At 34.8% G+C, this 26285-nt stretch overlaps 1 protein-coding gene across 1 annotated transcript in view; it reads left to right on the top strand.

Moving 5' to 3' along the window:
* Positions 1 to 23606, top strand: part of BMT2 (base methyltransferase of 25S rRNA 2 homolog) — a 113593-nt gene extending 89987 nt beyond the window's left edge. Inside the window, exons 4-5 of the mRNA XM_025381247.1 lie at positions 13283 to 13397; positions 20407 to 23606. Coding sequence (XP_025237032.1) covers positions 13283 to 13397; positions 20407 to 21036 — 745 coding nt within the window. The 3' untranslated portion in view covers positions 21037 to 23606. The remainder of the gene's footprint in view (positions 1 to 13282; positions 13398 to 20406) is intronic.
* The last annotated feature ends 2679 nt before the right edge of the window (positions 23607 to 26285 follow it).

The following is a 26285-nucleotide window of genomic DNA, read 5'->3' as shown; positions in this document are numbered from 1 at the left end:
GTCCCTACAAAGGACACAAACTCATCCTTTTTTATGGCTGCATAGTATTCCATGGTGTATATGTGCCACATTTTCTTAATCCAGTCTGTCACTGATGGACATTTGGGTTGATTCCAAGTCTTTGCTATTGTGAATAGTGCCGCAATAAACATACGTGTGCATGTGTCTTTATAGCAGCATAATTTATAATCCTTTGGGTATATACCCAGTAATGGGATGGCTGTGTCATATGGTATTTCTAGTTCTAGATCCTTGAGGAATCACCATACTGTTTTCCACAGTGGTTGAACTAGTTTACAATCCCACCAACAGTGTAAAAGTGTTCCTATTTCTCCACATCCTCTCCAGCACCTGTTGTTTCCTGACTTTGTAATGATTGCCATTCTAACTGGTGTGAGATGGTATCTCATTGTGGTTTTGATTTGCATTTCTCTGATGGCCAGTGATGATGAGCATTTTTTCATGTGTCTGTTGGCTGTATGAATGTCCTCTTTTGAGAAATGTCTGTTCATATCCTTTGCCCACTTTTTGATGGGGTTGTTTTTTTCTTGTAAATTTGTTTGAGTTCTTTGTAGGTTGTGGATATTAGCCCTTTGTCTGATGAGTAGATTGCAAAAATTTTCTCGCATTCTGTAGGTTGCCTGTTCACTCTGATGGGAGTTTCTTTTGCTGTGCAGAAGCTCTTTAGTTTAATGAGATCCCATTTGTCAATTTTGGCTTTTGTTGCCATTGCTTTTGGTGTTTTAGACATGAAGTCCTTGCCCATGCCTATGTCCTGAATGGTATTGTCTAGGTTTTCTTCCAGGGTTTTTATGGTTTTAGGTCTAATATTTAAGTCTCTAATCCATCTTGAATTAATTTTTGTATAAGGTGTAAGGAAGGGATCCAGTTTCAGCCCTTCTACTTATGGCTAGCCAATTATCCCAGCACCATTTATTAAATACGGAATCCTTTCCCCATTGCTTATTTTTGTCAGGTTTGTCAAAGATCAGATGGTTGTAGATGTGTGGTATTATTTCTGAGGGCTTTGTTCTGTTCCATTGGTCTATATCTCTGTTTTGGTACCAGTACCATGCTGTTTTGGTTACTGTAGCCTTGTAGTATAGTTTGAAGTCAGGTAGCGTGATGCCTCTAGCTTTGTTCTTTTGGCTTAGGACTGTCTTGGCAATGAGGGCTCTTTTTTGGTTCCATATGAATTTTAAAGTAGTTTTTTCCAATTCTGTGAAGTAAGTCATTGTAGCTTAATGAGGATGGCATTGAATCTATAAATTACCTTGGGTAGTATGGCCATTTTCACGATATTGATTCTTCCTATCCATGAGCATGGAATGTTCTTCCATTTGTTTGTGTCCTCTTTTATTTCATTGAGCAGTGGTTTGTAGTTCTCCTTGAAGAGGTCCTTTACATCCCTTGTAAGTTGTATTCCTAGGTATTTTATTCTCTTTGAAGCAATTGTGAATGGGAGTTCACTCATGATTTGGCTCTGTTTGTCTCCTTGTGATTTTTGCACATTGATTTTGTATCCTGAGACTTTGCTGAAGTTTCTTATCAGCTTAAGGAGATTTTGGGCTGAGACAATGGGGTTTTCTAAATATACAATCATGTCATCTGCAAACGGACAATTTGCCTTCCTCTTTTCCTAATTGAATACCTTTCTTTCTTTCTCTTGCCTGATTGCCCTGGCCAGAACTTCCAACACTATGTTGGATAGGAGTGGTGAGATCGGGAGTTTTTAACATGAAGGGATGTTGGACTTTATCAGAAGCCTTTTCTGCATGTATTGAGATGATCATGTGGTTTTTGTCTTTAGTTCTGTATATGTGCTGAGTCACATTTATTGATTTGCATATGTTGAACCTACCTGACTTCCCCGGGATAAAGCCTGCCTGACTGTGGTGGATTGGCTTTTTTCAGTGTGCTGCTGGATTTGGTTTGCAAGTATTTTGTTGAGGATTTTTGCATCAGTGTTCATCAAGGATATTTATTTTTTTGTTTTCTTTGCCAGGTTTGGTATCAGAATGATGCTGGCTTCATGGAATGAGTTGGGGAAGAGTCCCTCCTCCTCAGTTATTTGAAATAGTTTCAGTAGGAATGGTACCAGCTCTTTGTAGTATTCAACAGCTGTAGAAGTCTGTGAATCCATCTGCTCCTGGGCATTTTTTGGTTGGTAGGCTACTTATTACTGTAGAGCTCATTATTGGTCTGTTTAGGGAATCTGTTTCTTCCTGGTTCAGTCTTGGGAGGGGATATGTGTTCAGGAATTTATCTGTCTCTTACAGGTTTTCTAGTTTCACTCCAATTAAAATTTAGCAATTCTTTCTTTTATGAATGTAGGCAGCAAAACTAGTATCTATGACTTTATTAGAGAAATTACAGATGTTTGTATCATATTGTAGTTATATATCAGAATACTTATTCTCATCACTACTTTGAAATTGTGGTAGTCAGTCATTGCATTGCTGAATCCTCATTATTTAATGTGTTACTTTAACACATTATATGTAACACTTGTTACTATATCGTAGCTTTGTTTTTCTTGTAATATTATAACTATTTCTGAATAACTAATTTTGTGATTTGATTTATTCATGTATTTCTGAAAGCATTTTGAAAAGGGATCTGTCTTCAGACTGCTTAAAGGGGTTGAGGGTCCAAAAATTATTTTAAAACCCTTGACTTAGACGAAGAAGGTGCACATGGTTGCATGATACAGTCTTTGAAGAGTCAAATTTATTCTTTAATTAGATGACTTAAATATTTGCTGAATTTAAGTTATAATTGTTTGGCAAAGGAGTTTTATTTGTTTGAAAACATTTAAGCAACTGAACATGCATTTTCAGGTAGTTACTCATGTTATAACAAGCACTTCTCTGTAGTTTTAGTTTTTTAATAATTTAATGAGGGACTGATTCTCAAGTTAGGTTCTCCTGCTATGTGCATTGCATATATTAATATGGAAGTAAAGTGTATCAGTTAAGATCACTTAAGATTGGCCCTCTAGCCTTTTTTTTTGATGAAGAAAGTACAGTCTTTTAATAGATTATTCAAAGTCTGTTGTCTTTAGCATACTTAATGTATTCACGTAATACAGTACTTTCACATCAATGAACAGTAACAAAACACTACTACTGTTTATTTACATACACTTTCATAACTATTGGCTATGTTGTCACAAACTGATTTTATGCTGACTACTTAGACTAAGATAATTTTATCTGTTTACATATTCTACTTTAAAAGTTAAACTGGAATATGATTATCTAGATATTCTAACCAATCTTCCAAACTGAAAACTTTTTTTAAATGATGGATAAATCTTCTTAGGTAAGAACTGATAAGGCCAAAATCCAAATAATGGGAAGAAGCCAGAAAAGTAAGCAAAGCATAAAGCTTCTGTTGAGCTGAGAGCATTGGTCCAAACTGGCAAACCTGAGCTTTGGTTTTTACACTCCTCTGATAGAGTTGAATCTCCAAACAGCTGCTTTCTCAATTTGGTGAACCAGAAGTAAATCTGTTCCTTCATCCAAAGCAGACAGACCCCGAACAGGTTGAAACCATAGTATATCCCAAGCACAAATTCATAGTTCAAAAAACCTTGTATTTATTTAGTTGAAAGTGGCCCTAAACTGGTGGTGCTCCAGGTAGCTTGATACAGCAAAGACATTTCTACTCAAAGAATTTTCATAAATAATTTTTCAAGAAATGTAAATTGCTTATAGTAAAAATCATTACTAAGCATGTATGAAAACACGGTATGACCTAAAGTCAGCAGAGGCAGCAAGAACAGACATAAAGGCTTTGTATATTAGAGTTATGAATTACAATTTATAAAACAAGCTATTTTATGGTTCTGGGTCTTAGGTTTAAGTCTTTAATCCATCTTAATTTTTGTATAAGGTATAAGGAAGGTGTCCAGTTTCAGTTTTTTGCATATGGCTAGCCAGTTTTCCCAACACCATGTATTAAATAGGAAATCCTTTCCCCATTGCTTGTTTTTGTCAGGTTTGTCAAAGATCAGATGGTTGTAGATGTGTTATTTCTGAGGCCTCTGTTCTGTTCCATTGGTCTGTATATCTATTTTGGTACCAGTACCATGCTGCTTTGGTTACTGTAGCCTTGTAGTGTAGTTTGAAGTCAGGTAGCGTGATGCCTCCAGCTTTGTTCTTTTTTCTTAGGATTGTCTTGGCTATATGGGCTCTTTTTTGGTTCCGTATGAAATTTAAAGTAGTTTTTTCTAATTCTGTGAAGGAAGTCAATGGTAGCTTGATGGGGATAGCATTGAATCTATAAATTTGGACAGTATGGCCATTTTCATGATACTGATTCTTCCTATCCATGAGGATAGAATGTTCTTCCATTTGTTTGTGTCCTCTCTTATTTCCTTGAGCAGTGGTTTGTAGTTCTCCTTAAAGAGGTCCTTCACATCCCTTGTAAATTGTATTCCTAGGTATTTTATTTTCTTTGTAGCAATTGTGAATAGGAGTTCACTTATGATTTGGCTCTCTGTCTCTTACTGGTATGAAAGAATGCTTGTGATGTTTGCACATTGATTTTGTATCCTGAGACTTTGCTGAAGTTGCTTATCAGCTTAAGGAGATTTTGGGCTGAGACGATGGGTTTTTTTCTAAATATACAGCCATGTCATCTGCAAACAGGGACAATTTGACTTCCTCTTTTCCTAGTTGCATACCCTTTATTTCTTTCTCTTGCCTGATTGCCCTGGCCAGAACTTCCAATACTGTGTTGAATAGGAGTCGTGAGAGTGAGAGGGGGCATCCTTGTCTTGTGCCAGTTTTCAAAGGGAATGCTTCCAGTTTTTGCCCATTCAGTAGGATACTGGCTGTGGGTTTGTCATAAATCGCTCTTATGATTTTGAGATATGTTCCATCAATACCTAGTTTATTGAGAGTTTTTAGCATGAAGGGGTGTTGAATTTTATCGAAGGCCTTTTCTGCATCTGTTGAAATAATCATGTGGTTTTTGTCATTGGTTCTGTTAATGTGATGGATTACATTTATTGATTTGTGTATTTTGAGCCAGCCTTGCATCCCAGGGATGAAGCTATTTTAGAGAAAAGAATTGCTTGAAAATTTCTATGGGGAATAGAAACTTTTAAGACTAGCCATTTGGAAAGCCAAAATTATTTAACATAAACTCAGTATATGGAATGAATTGAAGGGGAATTATCAAACTAGGAAACATTATCATCCAGATAACATTATTATCTTGTCTTGCCTCACACAGACAAGAAAATGTAAAATACAAAAAATAAAATGGTTAAAGACAGAAGATAAAAATGAAGTATAACTTACATCTTTATTGGAGTTGCAGAAGGAGAGGAGGGAATAGGAAAGCCAAACCTCACTTAAAAGAAATTCTAAAGCTACCTTTCAGGCAGAAAAAAAAGTGATCCCAAAGGGAAAGTCTAAGGTGAAAAACAGGATGAAGAACAAAAAAATAAAGTAAATATGTTGCTAAATCTAAACAGATATACACCAGTAATAATAATAGAATTAAAATACACAAAATGTCTAATTTGTGTGGTTAACAGAATTTTAAGTGTTCTCAAGGTTTTGTATGGTCTGGGTGTGAAGACAAAGGCAATGTAAAATTTTCAAGTTAGCAAAATCAAAAATATGGAATTACTGAGATTTAAAAAGGAAAAATCTAAAACCAGTTCTCAACTTTAGCTATACAATACATTCACTTAGGGAGCTTTTGAAAATCATAATGCCCAGACTCCATTGTACCCCAATTAAATCAGAATCTCTGGGTGTTAAAACTTCCAGTGTGATTCCAAAGAAAGTATAGAATGTGAGAAAAGAAACATAGAATAGGTAAAGCAGATAGAAAGTACAAAAGTAATATAATATAGATCAAAATATTCCAATTAAAACATAGATTGTCAGACTCTGCATATAAAAATCCAATTTATGCTCTTATGAGAGATACCCAAAACATGAGGCTTTAGAGTATCAGTGCTAGAGATAAAAGAGACATTTTTCATGATAAAAGGTGTGATTTAGTAGGAAAATATAACGTTTTTAAAACTTGTACCTAATAGTATTGCATGCATATATGAAACAAATATTGAATAAATAATGAAATTTATTAACACTTTATATATATAATGAAAATTGACAGACAAATCTACAGTTGTTTTGGGGAGATTTTTGATGGTGGTTTGATCCAGGATTCATCAAAGATTACATATAGCATCTAGTTAAATATCTCTTGGACTGCATTAATACAGAAAACTCCCTATGATTAATGTTTCTGGTAAGCATGCTACATAGGTGATACTGGGCTCTCAGGGCATCTCAGGGGCAAATGTCAATTTGTCCCATTTTCAGTGATGTTTGATCTTTTGACTAAGGTGATGTCTACTAGATTCCTCCATTGTAAAAGTACCTTTAATCTGTAATTTGTGGAGTGAATTATACATGAACACCAAGTGAAGTTTCTGTTTTCACCAGTGGCTTTAGCATCTGTTAATGGTCTTGCCTAAATCAAGTTGTTTTTATTACAGTGGTTGCGAAATGGTGATTAATTTCTATCGTGCTTAAATATATTGGTTGGCATTCTTTTGTAAAAACATCTTTCCCTTCTCCCCCTTTCTTATTTGTTTAAGTACCTGTAGACTCAGATTTAAATCATTGTGTTAAAGTTCATTCTTATGATGGTGAAATCATCCCAAATTAGGCCAATGGAAATGCCTTTAAAGTAGTTTCTTTTGCCTTTTCCTAGTGTTTGAGCAGTGCTTTACTTTTTTGTACAATAAGATCATTCAGGCTTACCATATACTTTCTCTGCTTCAACCCTGGCATAAGCTATTCCTCTAAGTAGTACAGGTTCCTTTTAGTGAGAGAATGGTATTTAGAAACCAAATTCTGAGTATTAGATATTCTCTTCATTACTGTGGTGTCACTGCTTGGACATCCTTTCTTATGAAACCTCTAATTCTAATCCATCACTGCAGGGTTTTTTCCATCCGTTCCCTCATTCTGAATTTGTATCTCCCAGCAACTTTAGTTTATTTGCCATTTGCTCAGCTCTTCAAGACACACAAAATAATTTCAAAATGACTATATCAGCACCACCACCACAACAAACATAAAAATTTTTCATGATAAAACTTCAGGGTATTTTTGCAGCCCTTTTTTTTTTTTGTCCTTAGAATATTACCCATCAAGATTATTATCTTCAGAATAGTATGTTCAAGTGGTATTGAATTACTGGTTTTCCTTCTGGGTTATTTGACATTTAACTAGATTCATTAGTTTATCTTCTTATTCCATTGTATTTTTCTCTAGTCTACTGATTTTATTTTTTGAATATGTAAAACATTAACAACTTTCAAAAGTCAAAACTACAATGAAAGGTATACTCAGACATCCCATCTCATACTTAAAGCATCTACTTTGTTCCAAATATTCTGAGGTTTTATTAGTTTCTGGTTTATCCTTTCTAGGTTTCTTTTTGCAAAAATAAACATATATATGAAAATAACAAAACACCTTTAAATCAATTTGCAGAGATTATTCTGGTTTTTTTTTTCTTAATGGTGGAAGATTGAGGAAACATTTTAAGACTATCAAATATTTGAACAACATGGTTAGCAAACTTGTCCACTTATAAACATAAATGTAAAATCCTGAAAATACATATACACAGTCAGTTCTCATTTGTAAATTCCCTGTGAATTACCTAACTTACTAAAACTTACTTACTTGTAATACTATAATCAATATTTGTGATAAAAAATTTGGCTCATTCTACACACAAACTTCCCAGCTGAGGTCCAACAAGGTGAGCTATGCCTTGTTTCTGCTCTCTTACACAAATACCCTTTTCACAGCCTATTTGGTGTTACATTTTTTGTTTGTGCTTTTTGTTGATGACTTTGCTTTTAAAACAACCCCCACATACGGTGTTGAAGTCTAGTGTTCCTAAGCACAAGAATGCTGTATAGTGCCTTACAAAGAAAATACATGTGTTATGTAAGCTTCCTTCAGGCATGAGTTATAGTGCTGTTGGCCCGAGTTCAATGTTAATGCATCAACAATATGTATTAAATATAGTGCTTTTAAACAGAAACACGTAAATTCAAGGTCTGTGTTGATGAAAATGTTGTGACCAGAGACCTAATCCTGTAGTTTCCGTAAGAGCCATTGTTCAGCATTCAGTAATTCAACATTCATGGTCACTTTATAGAACCAAATGACTACAAGTAGTCAGAATTGACTATATATACACACAGGCATATAAAACAAATCCTTCAGATTATGAAAAGAATTATATATAGAAACCAAATTAAGGCCTTCCAAAGAATGCAAGATTGATTTGACACTGTACAATTAATGAATTTTTTTCTACCACATAGTCATAACTGCACAAATATATAGAATGCATTTGATAAAATTCCACATGGATTTGTGTCAAAAAAAGAAAAACCACCCTAGCTAAGCATAAAAATGACTTCAAGAAGTCCTGGCCGGAGCAATCAGGCAAGAGAAATAAAAGGAACAGATACGAGCAGAGTCCAACTATCTCTGTTTGCAGATGACATGATTCTATATCTAGAAAACCCCCTAGTCTCTGCTAAAAGCTCCTAGATCTGATGATCAACTTCAGCAAAGTTTCAGTATACAAAATAAATGTACAAAAATCAGTAGCATTCACATACATCAACAACATTCAAGTTGAGAGCCAAATCAAGAATGCAATCCCATCCACAATTGCCACAAAAAGAATAAAATACCTAGGAATGCAGCTAATCAGGGAGGTGAAAAATCTCTGCAACAAGAATTGCAAAACAATACTCAAATCAGAGATTACACAAACAAATGGAAAACATTTCATGCTCATGGATAGGAAGAATCATTATTGTTGAAATGGCCATACTGTCAAAGCAATTTACAGATCCAATGCTATTTTCATCAAAATACCAATGAACATTCTTCACATAATTAAAAAAAAACTATTTTAAAATTCATGTGGAACCAGAAAAGAGCCCAGATCACCAAGCAAAAATAACAAAGCTGGAGGCATCACATGTTACCCAACTTCAAATGATACTACAAGGCTACAGTAAGCAAAACAGCATGGTACTGGTACCAAAACACACACAGACCAATGGACAGAATAGAGAACCCAGAAATAAAACCTACAACCATCTGATCTTCGATAAAGTTGACAAAAACAATGGGGAAAGGACTCGCTATTCAATAAATGGTGCTGGGGTAACTAACTATATACAGAAGATTGAAACTGGACCTCTTTCTTATACCATACACAAAAATAAACTCAAGATCAGTTAAAAATACTTAAATATACAACTAGAAAAACTTTGGAAGATAACCTAGGAAATACCATTCTGGACATAAAACCTGGGAAAGATTATGACAAAGATGCTAAAAGTAATTGCAACAAAAACATTGACAAGTGGGACCTACTTAAACTAAAGAGCTTCTGCACAGCAACAGAAACTATCAACAGAATAAACAGACAATTTACAGAACGGGAGAAAATATAACTATGCATCTGACAAAGGTCCAATATCCAGCGTCTATAAAGAATTTAAACAAATTTACAGGCAAAAAACAACCCCATTAAAAAGTGGGCAAAGGACATGAACAGACACTTCTCAAAAAAAGATAAACGTGTCCAACAAGCATATGAAAAAATGCTCAACATCACTAAACGTTAGAGAAATGCAAATCAAAACCACAATGAGACACCATCTCACAGGCATCAGAAGGGCTATTACTAAAAAGTCAGAAAATAACAGCTGCTGGCAAGGTTGCTGAGAAAGGGCAATGCTAATACACTGCTGGTGGGAATATAAATGAGTTCAGCCATTGTGGAAAGCAGTCTAGCAATTCCTCAAAGAACTTAAAATTACCACTAGACTCAACAATCCCATTATTGGGTATATACCCAAGGAACTATAAATCATTCTACAATAAAGACACATGCACACACATGTTCATCACAGCACAGTTCACAATAGCAAAGACATAGAATCAACCTAAGTGCCCCACAACAGTAGACTGGATAAAGAAAACGTGGTACATGTACACCATACCATGCAGCCATAAAAAAAGAATGGAATCATGTCCTTTGTAGCAACATGGATGGAGCTGGAGGTCATTATCCTAAGCAAACTAATTCAGGAACAGAAAACCACATACCTCACATTCTCACTTATTACTGGGAGCTAAGTGATGAGAACACGTGGACCCAAAGAGGGAAACAACATTTCCTGGGGATTACACTGGGGATTACTTAAGGGTGGAGACAGAGAAGGGAAGAGGATAAAAAACCTACCTATTGGGAACTCTCTTTATACCTGGGTGACAAAATAATCAGTACACCAAACTCCTTGTACACCAAACTCCTGAGACACGTAGTTTACCTATGTAACCTGTACATGTACCCCTGGACCTAAAATAAAAGTTTATAAAAAAGGAACTTCAGCTTTATCAAGGGTAGTATATAAAACCTATACCAGTTATTATATTTAATGGTGAAACATTGGAATGTTCCTTCTGATCTAGGATTAATAGCGTCCATCCACTTGCCCACTTCTATCTACCAACATATTGGAAGTCCTGGGCAGAGTGGTAAGGGGGAAAAATATGGATGGGTAGGTGAGTGAAACACAAATGTCATTTTTCACAGTTTAGGAACTTACGTACCTAGAGTACACAAAATAATATACAGATAAGCAATCGAGATAAATTTAGTAAAGCTGCTGGATCTAAAAAAGATATGCATAGTAGCCACCCCTCCTTCACAGAGAATACATGCCAGCACCCCCCATGGAGGCCTAAAACCACAGCTATTACTGAATCTATATACATACTATGTTTTTATATATACATACCCATGATAAAGTTTAATTTATAAGTTAGGCACAATAAGAATAACAATAAAATAGAACAATTATAACAAAATACTATAAAAATTATGTGAGTATGGTATCTCAAAGTATCTTACTGTATTTCACTTACCCTTATGATGTGAGATGATAAAATGCCTATACAATGAGATGAAGTTAGGTGAATGACATAGGCATTGTGACATAGCATTAGGCTACTGTTGACCTTCTGACCATATATCAGGAGGAGGAGGATCATCTGCTTTCAGTAATCCTAAATCATGAAGCCATGCCTATGTCCATTGTTAGATATCAGGATCATAAGATATCCTGTTAATGGCTAATGTAAAAAGTGTGGATACTTTGGACAAATGGATGTGATTCATGTCCTGGGTCTGACGGTGTGAGATTTTACCATGCTACTCAGAATGTCACGCAATTTAAATCTTATGAATTGGCTTATTTCTGGAATTTTCTGTTGAACATTTTCAGACCATGGTTAACTATGGGTAACTGAAACCACAAAAGGTGAAACAGCAGATAAGGGGGAACTATTGTATCCAAGTCAATTGCATCTGTGTAACCAACAATAAAAAATGAAATTTAAAAAAAAAAAAAAAAAAGTAAAGTGTTCCATGGGAAAGGAGATAATAAAAGCATCAAAAACTAGGAAATACCAAGGAATATAACTCCAACAAAAGATGTGAGGAAACTTTTTAGAGAAAATGATCAAAACTATTGACAGTTTTTTTAGGTAAATGGATAACTATTCATGTTCATGGATTTGAAGATTGAATATTGTAAAGATGTTAATTCTCCTTAAATGATCTTTAGACTTAATGCCATACTAATAAAAGTCTTAAGTATATACTATACAGCAATAAAAGTGAATTATAGAAGCACAAACAACTCAAAAACATAACAGCAAATGAAAGCAGCAAATCACAAAACGTAGTTTAAACTAAACTGTAGACATAGGTACTTAAGTCTCTAGTACTCAGTCATAGGTACTTAAGACTATAAAAGGAAATCAAGGGAATAAATAAGGATAAGTGACTAAAATAAGGATAGTGACTACCTAAAATAAGGATAGTGACTACCATTTTGGAAGGGTGTGGGGATGTCATCAGGGAGGATCATGTTTCCAGGGTGTAGGCATTATGTCTTGACCTGAGTGGTAATTACGTGGTCACTTACTGAGTGACTATTCTTTAAACTGTGTATACTTTATGCAAATAAAAAAATAAGGAGCTAAGCCAAATAATTTGAAATAGACTAAGTATATTACTGAGAATTGATCAGTTATTAAGCTCATCCATGATATGATTAAGTTATTGGTGATTGTTCCATAATGTTGAAGTAACTTGAATGGTTTAAGTTACTCCATTGAGATAGAAAATTCAATTTATAAGAAGTATATATTTTTTAAGACTCTCAGAAATGTTTTGCTACTCAGTTTACTAGAATTTATACTACAGAATTTAGCATATAGCAAATTCTACTTTTACTATACTTGGGAAAACCATTAGTGGAAGAAATACAAATTTTTTATATAACATGGTAATAGAGAGCAATGATACCTACCACTTTTTAAGCACTTACCATGTACTAGGCATAGGGTCAAGTATGAAATGTATTATCTTATTAATTCTGGAAAAAAGTCTAAGGGTGAGTACCACTATTATCCCCGTATTACATGTTAAGGGTCAGAGTCAGGTTATGATCTTAGCCTTTCTGATTCGAGAACTCCTTAACCATAGCCCAATAAGGATTAGAATGAGTATCTAGTAGTGTGTATAGTATTACATATTGTTACAGATTCTCATTTGGTTTTTACTCTCACTCTTTCATGAGGGTAGAGTTTTCCAAGAGACTACATAGCATGTGATATTGCAACAGCCTGAATGCAAAAGTAGATATTACAATTCATTCATTTTCAATTAAGCCAGACATTAGAGACTTGAAAAAATATATTTTTTTAAAATGGGCGTTGGGGGGGGCCAGGCACAGTGGCTCATGCCTCTAATCCCAGTACTTTGGGAGACTGAGGCTGGAGGATCACTTGAGCTCAGGAGTTCAAGACCAGCCTGGGCAGCATAGCAAGACCTTGTCTCAATTTTTAAAACATTAAATAAGTAAATATATATAAAACAAGGCTGTACTTTTTTACTGTCCTTTTTAAGTCTAATAAATGAATATATTTTAAGACTTGTTCATCTTAACTTCAAATATGATCATTATTAATAGATATAAGTCACAGAAATGAAAGTTCATTGGGGGCCTCAGTAATTTTTAAATGTGTAAAAGGGTCCTGAGACCAACAAGTTAAAAAACTGATAATCTATGTGATTTATTAAATTCTCATGTTTGATTTTGTTCTTATAAAATATGTGTTTTTAGGTTGCTACAAGCCTCAGGAAAAATCAGATTACTTGATGTTGGCAGCTGCTTTAACCCATTTCTGAAGTTTGAAGAATTTCTAACTGTTGGCATAGACATTGTACCTGCTGTAGAGGTATGCATAGTTTTGTTTCAGAGTTCAATATTTTACGTGTATATTTAGAAAAGAAAAGCACTGTCTTTGCATCCCTAAAATAGCAAACGTATTTCATGTGTACCCATTAAGAAGAAATTTCTATTCTAAACTAAATACATTTTGTGAAAAATTGAGCATTTAAGCAAATTTTGTCTTTATTTTCTTTATCATCTAAATAGCCATAATCTAGAACTATGTTAGAGTAAAAGCTTAGCAATTAAGAAACTTCACCTGGGCATGGTGGATCATGCCTGTAATCCCAACACTTTAGGAGGTCAAGATGGGCGGATTACCTGAGGTCAGGAGTTTGAGACCAGCCTGGCCAACGTGGCAAAACCTAAAAAATAAAAAAATTAACTGGGCATGGTGGCAGGCACCTGTAATCACAGCTACTCAGGAGGCGGAGGCAGGAGAATCGCTTGAACCTGGGAGGCAGAGGTGGCAGTGAGCCTAGATCGCGTCACTGCACTCCAACCTGGGCGACACAGTGAGACTCCATCTAACAATAAAAAGAAACTTCAGTAGATTACAGAATTCCACATAGCTGTAGTGTTTGGGTTTTGCATTTTGTTGTATTTGGTTTATTATTTTCTTTTAATGCATCTCTTTCTGAAATATATAGTGTTGTAGAGCCATTATGGAATGGTAGAAAGAGGCAAGGGCTTTTGCATCAGCCAGAACTTTATTAAATCCAGCTTGTTTGTACTTGAGTCAATGAAACTACTTAACACTTCGCCTGGTAAATTGTAGGAACTCAGTAAATGATAGATTCTATCCTTTGAGAACATTTCCTATGGGTCAGTTATTATGACAGTATCATTTCAATTCAGTGAAGCAGGATCACCTCCTTATCAGCTTGAACTTTTTTTTAAGACGGAGTTTCGCTCTTGCCCAGGCTTGAGTGCAGTGGCGTGATCACTCACTGCAACCTATGCCTCCCAGGTTCCAGAAATTCTCCTGCCTCAGCCTCTGAAATAGCTGAATTACAGGCATGCACCACCATGCCCAGCTAACTTTGTATTTTTAGTAGAGACTGGGTTTCACCATGTTGGTCAGGCTGGTCTCGAACTCCTGAGCTCAGGTGATCCACCTGCCTCAACCTCCCAAAGTGCTGGGATTGCAGGCATGAACTACTACACCCAGCCAGCTTGATCTTTCTTTTACCTTAATCATGTGATGCCAAGAGTTTGTGTTAAAGGCATTTTTTAAAGATAGATGACTCTAAAGTAGGCACATTATATCAGAAAAAGATCTTTTTCCAGCATAACATTAATTCATTATGTTTACCATTTTACTCTTGATAGAACTGCAGACACAAAAAATTTTTTTAAATGCATTTAAATATTTATAAAATGCATTTTAATGTTATTTTTAAAGTATGGATTAGAATATTAATATATCAGTTATTAGGGATTTTTTCCCTCTACTACTGTATTCCCAGTACCTAGAAGAGTGTCTAGTATATTTAATACTTTTTTAAATAAAAGAATAGAATATTTCCAACCTAGGTTTGAACCTCTCCATCACCTTTTTCTAGTCTCTGATCCTCAGTTTTCTCACCTGTATAATGGGGTTAGTAGTGGACCACATTTCATAGGATGTTGTAATGTTTTCTTGGGGAAAAAAAAAGTATTTAAAGCATCAAGCATAGTACCTCTTATGTAGTGCCTGCTAAATAAATGTTTGTTGTTACTACTGGTAAGTTCCTGCATGAAGATTTAACTTTAATTATGTATCAGTTTGATGAGCATGATTAAATCGGTATAACACTGAGGAACAAGCAAGTCCTAAAACCATTCCTGTTAGTTCTACTTTCGTCTTCTCTATGCTAAAATCACTGTTCTTAGCTTACCACTGCAGAGAATTTCTGTGCCATCAGGAACTAGTTTTAAAGCCCAAGTGGCTTCATGCATGAATTCTCTTCCCTTCCTTCCTCAAGACATACATGATTCAGGGACTGCTGAGACATCATGACCATTTGATCTGATCCTTAAGCTTAATATTAAATCTATCTATGGATAGGGTTATAAACACTGAATTGTATAGTCACCAGGGAAGACAAAAGAACTGCTATAAATAACTTAAGTGTAGAATCAGAGTTTCACAGTTCAGAATCCTATAATTTTAAAACAGAGTAAAGGGACTTACTCTTCCAGCCAAGATGGGATAACATAGACCAGCTTTATCCTCTTCCACTTGAAGCAACAAAAATGTGGACAAAATATTTGAAATAATTTGACACTGCACATCAGGTAATGAAGGACAGTGATCTCTGAGAGATGGAAAACAAATGAGACAAGCGCTACAGTTACTCTAGGATATTGCCTTGAGAGAGTTTCCAGGATGTAGCACAGAGAGAAACCCTAGCAGAGTTCAGGTGATTCCGTGACTTGTGAAGGTGGAGTTGTGAGTCCTCAGAGACCGAGGCAGCTCGTGTTTCTAGAATGGTCTACTGAAAATAAGAAAGCCATAGAAGGAAAACTCCAGAGGCCTGCAAAAGGTCCCCCTTTGAATACTCAGCTGAGTACAGATCAGCACACATGTATATGAGAAGACTACATGAGACTGTACTGTCCGAAAGGATTAGAGGTTACAGTGGCCAGCACTCACACAGGGAAGTACTAATATGGTACCTGTTCCCATCAGCCATACTGGAACATTCAAGATTCACAGACATTTAATAGAGTACACAGAGAAGGGTCTTACCTCAATAATGGAGAATAATTTGCGTTAGACTAAACACTAGTGCTCTAGTCCCACGTAACAAATCTTAAAAGCAAGACCCAAAAAGTTCAGGTTGTCTCCAGGTATCTTAACTACATCCCAGAACACAGTTCAGAAATATTTATAGCAATCCATAGTTATGTAGAACCCACCAAGGTAAAATTCACCATGTCTAGCATCCAAAAAAAATTATAGCCATGAAGAGCAGCAAGAAAATAGGACCCACAGTGAGGAGATAAATTAGCCAACGACGACCAACCCTAAACTGACACAGAAACAAGGACATTAAAATAGAGATAATACCCGTTTGGGAAAATTCCTTAAGCTAAACATTTACACAGTTTATATTCTTCCGTTATACATGTTATGCTTCAATACAGTGTTATTATTTTAAAAATATCAAAACTGTATAAAAAGCTAAGAAGAAACTGTTCTAGAGACAGTACTACAATGTGTGATGTGAAAATGCATACCGGATAGGATTAATGCATATTAGATGTTGCAGAAGGAAAGGTAAATTGAAGATAATAACACCTATCCAAAATGAAACACAATTTTTAAAATAGAAGAGCATCAGTGATACAAATCTAAGCAGCTAAATATAAACATAATTGGAATCCCCCAAAAGGTGGGGTTAAAAAAATAATGGCCAAAAACTTTCCAATTTGATGAAAGCTTTAAACTCACAAATTCAGAGAAGCCCAACAAACTCCAAACAAAAGAAACATGAAGAAAAATTACACCAAGGAACATCAAATCAAACTTCTAAAACTAGTGATAAAGTCTTAAAAGCTCCCAGAAATTGTAAAGACACCTTAAAGTACTGAAATAAAGTCACCTAGAATTTTATACCCAGCCAAAATATCTTTCAAAAATGAAGATGAAATTGATTTTCTTCAGATATCTAAAAACTGAAATTATTCAATATTAGCAGGCTTATTATATTACAAGAAATGTTAAGTTGGAAGTGCTTTAGCCAGGTAGAAATATGGCTCTACACAAAGGAATGAAGAACACTAGAAGTGGTAACTATACAGCTAAAAAGATTTTCTCTTCTTGTTTAAACTCTTTAAAGATAAATAAAAATAGATATTTGTGTGTATATACTAGCAGCAACCAATCAGAAATATTTTAATTAAAAACAGTACCATATACTCTAGCATCAAAAATATGAAATATTTTATATGTAAACATATATAAAATATGTAGCTCATAAATCTGACAAAAGTAGAAAAATCCAAATGCTGCAAACCACAAATTAGGAGAAAGTAAAGATGACCTAGGCTGGGTGCAGTGGCTCACACCTGTAACCCCAGCATTTTGGGAGGCCTAGGTAAGTGGATTGCTGGTATCCAAAAGGTCGAGACCATCCTGGGCAATGTGGCAAAAACCTGTCTCTACAAAAAAAAAAAAAAAAAAAAGAAAAATTAGCCAGATGTGGTGGCACTTGCCTGTAGTCTCAGCTACTTAGGAGCCTGAGGTAGGAAGATTGCTTGAGCCCAGAGGGTGGAGGTTGCAGTGAGCTACGATCACACCACTGCACTCCAGCCTAGGTGACAGAGTGAGACTCTATCTGTATAGAGTCAGTGCAGTCCTCACCAAACTCTTGTGGGCTTTTTTGTAGAAATTAAAAAACTTACTCTGAAATTTGTGTGGAAATTGAAAGGACCTAGAATTAATACCTCAAAACAACTTTGAAAAAGGACAGTGTTGGAGAGTAACACTACCTGATTTCAAAATTATAAAGCTACAGTATTCAAGACAGTGTGGTATTGATGTTCAAGAATATCAGTGAAATATAATAGATGGTTCACAAATAGGCCCAAACTTAGATACCTGATTTTTGCCCAAGATGGAGAGCATAGTCTTTTGCACAGTGGTGTTGAAGCAAAGGGGTATCCATATACAAAAGAAGAAACTTCAGACCATACCACACTCCATATAAAAAAAAATGAACTTGGCCAGGCACGGTGGATCATGCCTGTAATCCCAGCACTTTGGGAGGCCAAGGTGGGCGGATCACAAGGTCAGGAGTTCGAGACCAGCCTGGCCAATATGGTGAAACCCCGTCTCCACTAAAAATACAAAAATTAGCCAGGCATGGTAATGTGGGCCTGTAGTCCCAGCTACTCAGGAGTCTGAGGCAGGAGAATCACTTGAACCCAGGAGGTGGAGGTTGCAGTGAGCCAAGATCACACTGCTGCACTCCAGCCTGGGCAACAGAGTGAGACTCCATCTGGAAAAAAAAAAAAAAAAAAGAAACTCAAAATGTATTATAGACCTAAAGGAAAAAAACAAACTATAAAACTACTAAAGGAAAACATTTTGGAAAAAAAAGTCTTTATGACCTTGGGATAGGACAAGACTTCTTAGACCTGACTTCAAAAGCAACATCTGAGAAATAACAAATTGATAAATTAGTCTTCATCAAAATTAAAACTTCAGCTCTTCAAAGGACACTGTTAAAAGAATGAAAAGATAAGCTACATGATACTAAGAAAATATTTTCAAGTCATATATCATAAAGGACTTGCATCAAGAATATATAAAGAACTCTCAAAACCCAGTAAGAAAATATTTAAAATTTAAGGAAACCCAATTATTTTTAAATGGGCAAAATATTTGAACACTTTAACACAGAAGATATCTGGATGGCAGATAAATCTGGGAAAAGATGATAAACATCACTAACTCATTAGGAAAATGTAGATTAAAACTGCAATACCACTACACACCTATAACAATTACTAAAATGAAATAGACTAGCTATACCAAGAGTTGATAAGGATTTGGAGGAACTGGAACTCACATACTCCTGGTGGGAACATGAAACTACATAACCACTTTTGAAATCAGTTGGGAGTTATTTAAAAATTAAACTTACTACACCACCTACTGTATGATCTAGCCACCCAAGATATTTCCCCAAGACAAATTAAAGAATGTTGATTCAAACACATGAATGGGAATACTCACAGCAGCTTGAATTGTAATAACCAAAAACTAGAAACAACCCAGATATCCATAAACAAATGTATATGGATAAACCAACTGTGGTACATCCTTGATACAATGGGATACCATTCTGCAATTTAAAAAGGAATAAACTATTAATACCTGCAAGAAAAATCTCAAAATTATTATTTATATGAAATTCTAGGAAACACAAACTTGAATATAGTGATAGAAATCACATCAATGATTGCCTGCTGGCAGGGGAAGAGAAGGAAGGGACTATAAAGGGGCATAAGGAAAATTATGGGATGTTGGATCTATTCATTAACTTGACCATGCCCGTGGTCTCATGAGTGTAAAAATACATCACAACTTGCCAGACTTATGCTTTTGTGTCACTTATACATGAGTAAAGCTGCCTTTAAGAAAAAGGGAAGAAGAAAAGCATCTTTTTTTCTGGTACTAGAACATTACATATCACTTTTCCTAATAAACAGTCCAGATGACTATGTGGCCAGCTTGTATATACACTAACATGAGTGAGGGATTAAGGTATTAGGTCATATCTTCGTTAATAACTATTAGTCTATGACAGAGTAATTTTTGTCTAATTTTAAAATTGCTTTCTTCTGGTCCATTTCCATAGTTTTAAGATTTAGCAAATTATATAATGTTGTTTATTCCTTTAGTTGTATTGTTTCCCATGGCCATTTGTCTAACTAAATTTAGTTTGTTCCAAACCAGGGATTAGCTTTTTAATAAAATAAAAGTAATGTTGAGGGTTACTTTTTAAATGCTTAAAGTTAATGGTTTCAAATAACTTCAGTTTTGGAATCATTCTGCTTGTACAAATTTTATAATGCCTCTTTCATTATCCTCTTTAATTTATTTGATTCATCTTTATTTCATGGTATTTCTTGTTTAGAGTTTTTATATTAGCTTGTTTTTGGTAACTGTAAATGTTAAACTGAATGTAAATAGAAATGTCACTCCTGTAAACTCCTACCCAAATTAAAATTCATGTAAGTCCTAACCCAAAATACACACTTAAATTATTTCACATTTTAAATTGTTAGGCAAAAATATATATTTAAATGATGATTAGCAAGTCTTTGGACTTAACTACTTTGCGATTTTTGTAAAAGTTGTGGTTGAATAAATCTGTTCAAGTTTAAAATTTAAAAGGAAAAATGTATAATCAATGCTGGAATTATTACTATGATATGTGAAATGGTTTGCTGAAAAGTCTATGTATTAAAGTGGAAATAATCTTGAAGTTCTTAATATGCCTTGTTTTCTGTTTCTGCAGAGTGTCTATAAATGTGATTTCCTGAACTTACAGCTTCAGCAACCACTCCAGCTTGCACAGGATGCTATAGATGCTTTTTTGAAGCAGCTGAAAAACCCTATTGATTCTCTTCCTGGAGAACTTTTCCATGTGGTTGTTTTCTCTCTCCTCCTTTCTTATTTTCCATCTCCTTACCAGCGATGGATTTGCTGCAAGAAAGCCCATGAACTGTTAGTGTTAAATGGTTTATTACTTATCATCACACCTGATTCCTCCCATCAGAACCGTCATGCTATGATGATGAAAAGCTGGAAGATTGCTATAGAGTCTCTGGGCTTTAAACGCTTCAAGTACTCAAAATTTTCACATATGCATCTGATGGCATTTAGGAAAATCTCTCTAAAAACCACAAGTGACTTGGTTAGTAGGAACTACCCAGGAATGTTATATATTCCTCAAGATTTCAACAGTATAGAAGATGAGGAATATTCTAATCCTTCCTGCTATGTTCGATCAGATATAGAAGATGAACAACTAGCATATGGTTTCACAGAACTCCCTGATGCTCCATATGACTCAGATTCTGGAGAAAGTCAAGCCAGCTCTATTCCTTTCTATGAGCTAGAGGACCCCATATTACTTTTAAGTTAATATAGAAGCAAAAGGCCCTTTCAGTCCAGGCTCCTAAACTAATTGCTTACACCAATTGGAAATACTAACATGAACTCAGTACTGAAAACCTGGTTTGCATAAAAGAAATGCAGAGGTTTACAGAGTTTGCTATTTTTTTCTACTTCTCAATTTTAAAATTTATTCTTATATAGAAAGCTTAAAGTTTCATGCAGAGTGACTCATGTCATAGCAGAAACTTCTGTTACTTTAGCATTTAGCACTATCATAGAAAGGTACCTTTTTCTCTTTAGTGCTATTGTGAAAACAAGCATAATTTGCTATATGTTTTCCTTTTCAACTTTTCAGTGTTGACTATAAACCATTGAATGGGAAACTTTAAGATGTAGAAAGCTGTAGATTGCACTTTGATGACTCACAAGTTAAATGTGATACAGAAAAATAGATCGGTTAGTTGTTTTGTGATGCACTTATCTTTTTCTTTTTTCTAACTAAAATTGTGATGTTACAGAAAGTCATTTTATGTTCCTTTATATTTCCTGAACTTTTTGTAATTGGTGATAATTCTTTTTCTTTCTTCCTTCTATTAAAAGCTCATTTGACAGCATCAGACATTGGGGGAGAGATTTCCCCCAAAGTATGTATTCTAATTTCATTAGCCCTATCCATTAAACACCATTGCCAAAGTAGTATTTTCATAACTTTGTTGATTTGGGCCTTGGTGTGAAGTATATTTACCTGAGAGTTCACTTTTACTTTTCTTAAACTTAGGTTTCATTTACAAAATGTTTTATTTAAGCAAGGAACAATGTAATACTCAATAATGACCTAAAACACCTTTTTGAAAGGGTTTGCACTTGGAAGAGTTTATGTTCTGTTGAAACCAACTTTGATAGGGTCCTCACCTTTCTGTGAAGGAGGTGCCGCACTACAAGTTTCAAATTATATGGAAAAACTTAAAATTAATCCTCTGTTGGTGATCTCATAAAATGGTTTTGACCTTTTGGTATCTTAATTTCTATCTAAACTCTATCAGAAAATTTTCTTTGAATATATCAATTAGTTGGCTGTGGGAATTTTCCCTTTCCACATTAATAAATGCCTTTCTGTGTTTCTGAATCAGAAGCAAATGATTAGAGAAAAATATATGTCCAAACAAGACAAGATTAGTTTAAACAGTTAAGAACATTTAGTCCACATTGTCTTGTCAGCCAGCAATTGTCACGGAAACTATCATTTTTAAGAGTGCCACTGTGTGGATTTTTTTTTTCAAGTGGTTATTACATTAAAATTACCTCATACTGAGGTTTTTGCACTGAAATATCACAGTTTCAGATTTCATGGTTAATGTTGTGCGTATGTTTGTATGTTTTTAAAGGAAACTTGCATTTTCAATAGTTGATCCTAAATTTCATAAACTGCACTTCTTTACTCTGGTAAAGCTGATGTTTTTGTGCTTATTGTGAATTGCCGTAGTACCTTTGAATGTCAAACTTTATTTAGAAATATAAAACTTATCCTTTATGATATAAATGGTTGAGTGTATGTACCCAGTATTTCAAATTAAATTTCACATTGCTAAATTAATGAAAGTAACAAGATTGTGATTTTTTAAAGTCAGTTGATTAAATGCAATAAATATTGGTTGCTCAAATATGCCACAAGTAACTCAAAATTTTTCATTTACTTTCAATAGCATAAGATTGCTTAATATTTAGGATTGACTGTTGTTTCCAGTTAAGCACTACAGGATTATGCCTTGTAGCTTCCCCAAGAGAAGGGGGAAAAAAAGCACTGTGTTGATAATACAGAACTATTTTGAACAATTTTGGTAGTAACTTTTACCATACTGTTTGCTTTTTGACTTGGGTAAATATCTTAAGAGAAAAGAAAACAATACACCAAATGAAAATGCTTTGAAAGTAAATGAAAACAGCACTTTTGAAAGGCTGGTGTAGTATGACCCTGGAGTCAGCCTTTGTGTTATAGCTAAAATGTTGGTGCTATAAATTCTGATTGTTTACAGATGTTGATTCTGCTTATGCTCCAAAGTGTGCATGATGTATTTTACGTAGTACTCTGAGGAAGTCTCTTTATAAAACCTACTACCACTTAGTATAAATTTGTTTGAATTTATATCATTTGTTACTGTAAATTCAGCTTATTCAAATTAGGTTGGCACAGATTTAAACTGATATACATTCCACCAAAGCCAATTCAGTGTATAAGTATTGAAGTATAAGCAGTCATTGCAGCTTGATGCCAGATCATGTATGTAATAACAAGTGGAAGTTAATAGGGCCTTCTAATACTGTATGGGTACTCCTAAGAATTATTTCATTTTGGATATAAAGAAGTTATAAGGCCTCCTGTCACATTCACAGCAGGTTCTCCAAAATAATTTGGTTGTTTCAAAAACAAATGGTAATCATTTGGTTGGATTCTTCAGGATCACGACTAGATCATATGGTTTTACCATAGTTGCCAAGTGGTGGGAGGTAGCATACCTGAAAATGTACGTGTGTGTTTGTTGTATTTTTTCACATTTTGTGAACAAAGCACATTTATTAAAAATTTTAAATTTTCTAGTATTCTTTGTCTGTTACTTGTAAACCGAAAGTTCTGTGGTCCTTGATGTATCTCACTAAGTGATTTTGGCATTGGGAAGCAATTTAGAACTTGAGTGACTTGTACAATTTTCCAACTGGGTTTCATTTTTGTTAAATCCCTTAATGTCATAAATTTATTTACTGAGATCCAGAGAACTCAAGTGACTTCCCATTGTCATGTTTTGTCATGTTTATGACAGAAGCAGGGCAACAGCATAAATTCTACTTCATTATGTGTCAACCATATCATATTCTTTTTTTTGAAAGTAAACTACATAATAATTTATCAGTTCTTTCAGGGCAGCAGATGTCTTTCTCGTAATATGAAAGGTTTTTTGTTGTTGTTTATTAAACAAATGTTTGAATTCTGCCATGTGCTATATTGCTCGGAAAGCAGCAAGGATTGGAGTGATCATTGTCCCCTGCTCTCGTGGAGCTTATGACCTAAGAGTGAAGACAAGCATGCTATGTGTACTTAATATCTGTATCCAAGAATGATTACCTGCTGATCCTATAGTTTTGCCCCTGCTTAAAATCCTTAATTCACAGACGTAGAACAGGAAATAAGAAAAGCTTTAAACACAAAACTAGCAAATTACATATTGTGGATAAGAGATGTATTGTTCATTCCTCTAGAAAAGTATAACCTAAATATAAATTCTGATGTAAAAGCAGAAAAAAAAATGGATTCAAGCTTTTTGTTCCATTTTCCCACACTTTCTGAGCACCATGCAGCAATGCTATTCCTCTGCCAGAGTCCACACACTAGGTCAGCAGAAATGTAAATCAAAGATTTGGTTCCTTCTTGGTTTTGTGAATTGCTTGTTAGATGGTAACAAAGGTAGAAAATATTCTTTGTTACAAAAAAAACAAAACAAAACCCGTAATACAAACATTTACTACAAGGAATGTTTGTATTATAACTATTCTTCAAAAAAAAACTGAATTGCAATAACCATGATAGTATGATAGTTCATGTTAAAGTCATATCCATGAGCTACTGTGAATGCAAAGCTCCCCAAGTATATTAGTGGTGGCCTATATATATGTATATACACACACACACACACACTACAAAACCCAACGAACAAGCAGGCTACAATAGCTAACAATTTTAAAGATCTCTAAGTGCATAAAAGGAGAGAGATGCTGGTTTTTCTAAATGTTTTTCTCTGATGAGAGAAATGCAAATTTCAACAATTGGAAAACCTTTTAAATTTACCTTAAACTTTGGTTTGTATGCTTTTTTCTAAATTTGTTTCAGAATCTCAGTAGTTTTCTGGCCAGGTGCGGTGGCTCACGCCTGTAATCCCAGCAGTTTGGGAGGCCGAGGTGGGTGGATTGCTTGAGGTCAAGAGTTCAAGACCAGCCTAGCCAACATGATGAAACTCCATGTCTACTAAAAATATAAAACTTAGCCAGGCATGGCGTGACTGTAATCCCAGCTACTCAAGGAGGCTGAGGCACAAGAATCACTTGAACCTCGAAGGCAGAGGTTGCAGTGAGCTGAGATCACGCCACTGCACTCCAGCCTGGGTGACAGTGAGGCTCGATCTCAAAAGAAAATAACCATCTCAGTAGTTTTTAAATTAGTATGCATCTATTTTTTTATGAGGATCTTGTTACATATGGCACTATTGAGTATAAACTTCTAGTAAATATAAGTTAAGCAGTTCAATTTATTTTGAATTTTATTTTCAACCATAACACCTTTGCTGAGTTATGAGAAAGCTAGTCTGCTTTTTGTGATAGTATAAAATATTTACTGTCAGTGCTTGTTTTTAGTAATCAAAAATGATAGCTAAAACTATTTTGCCTGATAAATCTTTTAAGTTTGGGCCCATCAGTAGTATCAAAGATGGTACTTCTATGTTTTTTAAGTTAAAGGAAAACTACAAAAAATTAGAGCATAGTCTTTGCAGAATTGTTTCTTGAATTTGTCATTAATAATTTGAAAGCTGTAAAACAAATCTATTGTTGGATTGGAATGCCTATGTAAACCATAAAAATGGTAAGGAGCATTACCCCCCAAAAAATGAAAAAGTATTTTCTAGATCCAGCCCTGTTTGCAACTCTTTAGGGAGAAAATGCAAGAAAATATACTTGCATCCTTTTACTGCATATATCCAAGTAAATTATTCAGTAGTGTCCTGATGACAGTATTTCTTCTGTAGCTCTTTGAACTGGTGTGGGAAATCAGCTACTGAGAAGAATATGTTTTCTGGTCACAGATACTCTATATGAAGCTATAATAGAATCCATATTTAAGTTGTTTACGTTTACATTCATCCCTAGACCTACAAATCCTTTTTGCAGTTAGCTAATCCACCCTAGCTATGCCCGTTGTCTTCTACAAGGAGAAAGAATACGAACAATGACCATGGCCAGTATTAATTTCCTTCTCCCTTAAACTCCTGTTCTATAATGCGTCTCTGGATAAAAGAGTTTTTGCATTGACAGGCTAAAACATGAAAGAATAATGAAGTCAGGAAAAAAATGGTGTCCAAATTGCCACAGATACTTCTAATAGAAATCCAAGAAATAACATGTTTCCTAAAGCTAGGCATGGATGAAACATTCCTTGGAAATAAATGGGTGATTACTGGAAAAAGGAAAAATCTTTGAGACTGTCTGCAAGAAGAAAGATGCCTAAGACAGAAA

The sequence above is a fragment of the Theropithecus gelada genome, chromosome 3 (assembly GCF_003255815.1).
Source record: "Theropithecus gelada isolate Dixy chromosome 3, Tgel_1.0, whole genome shotgun sequence".
Lineage (NCBI taxonomy): Eukaryota > Metazoa > Chordata > Mammalia > Primates > Cercopithecidae > Theropithecus > Theropithecus gelada.
The sequence above is the reverse complement of the archived record's forward strand: the minus strand, read 5'-3'. Positions and strand labels throughout refer to the sequence as shown.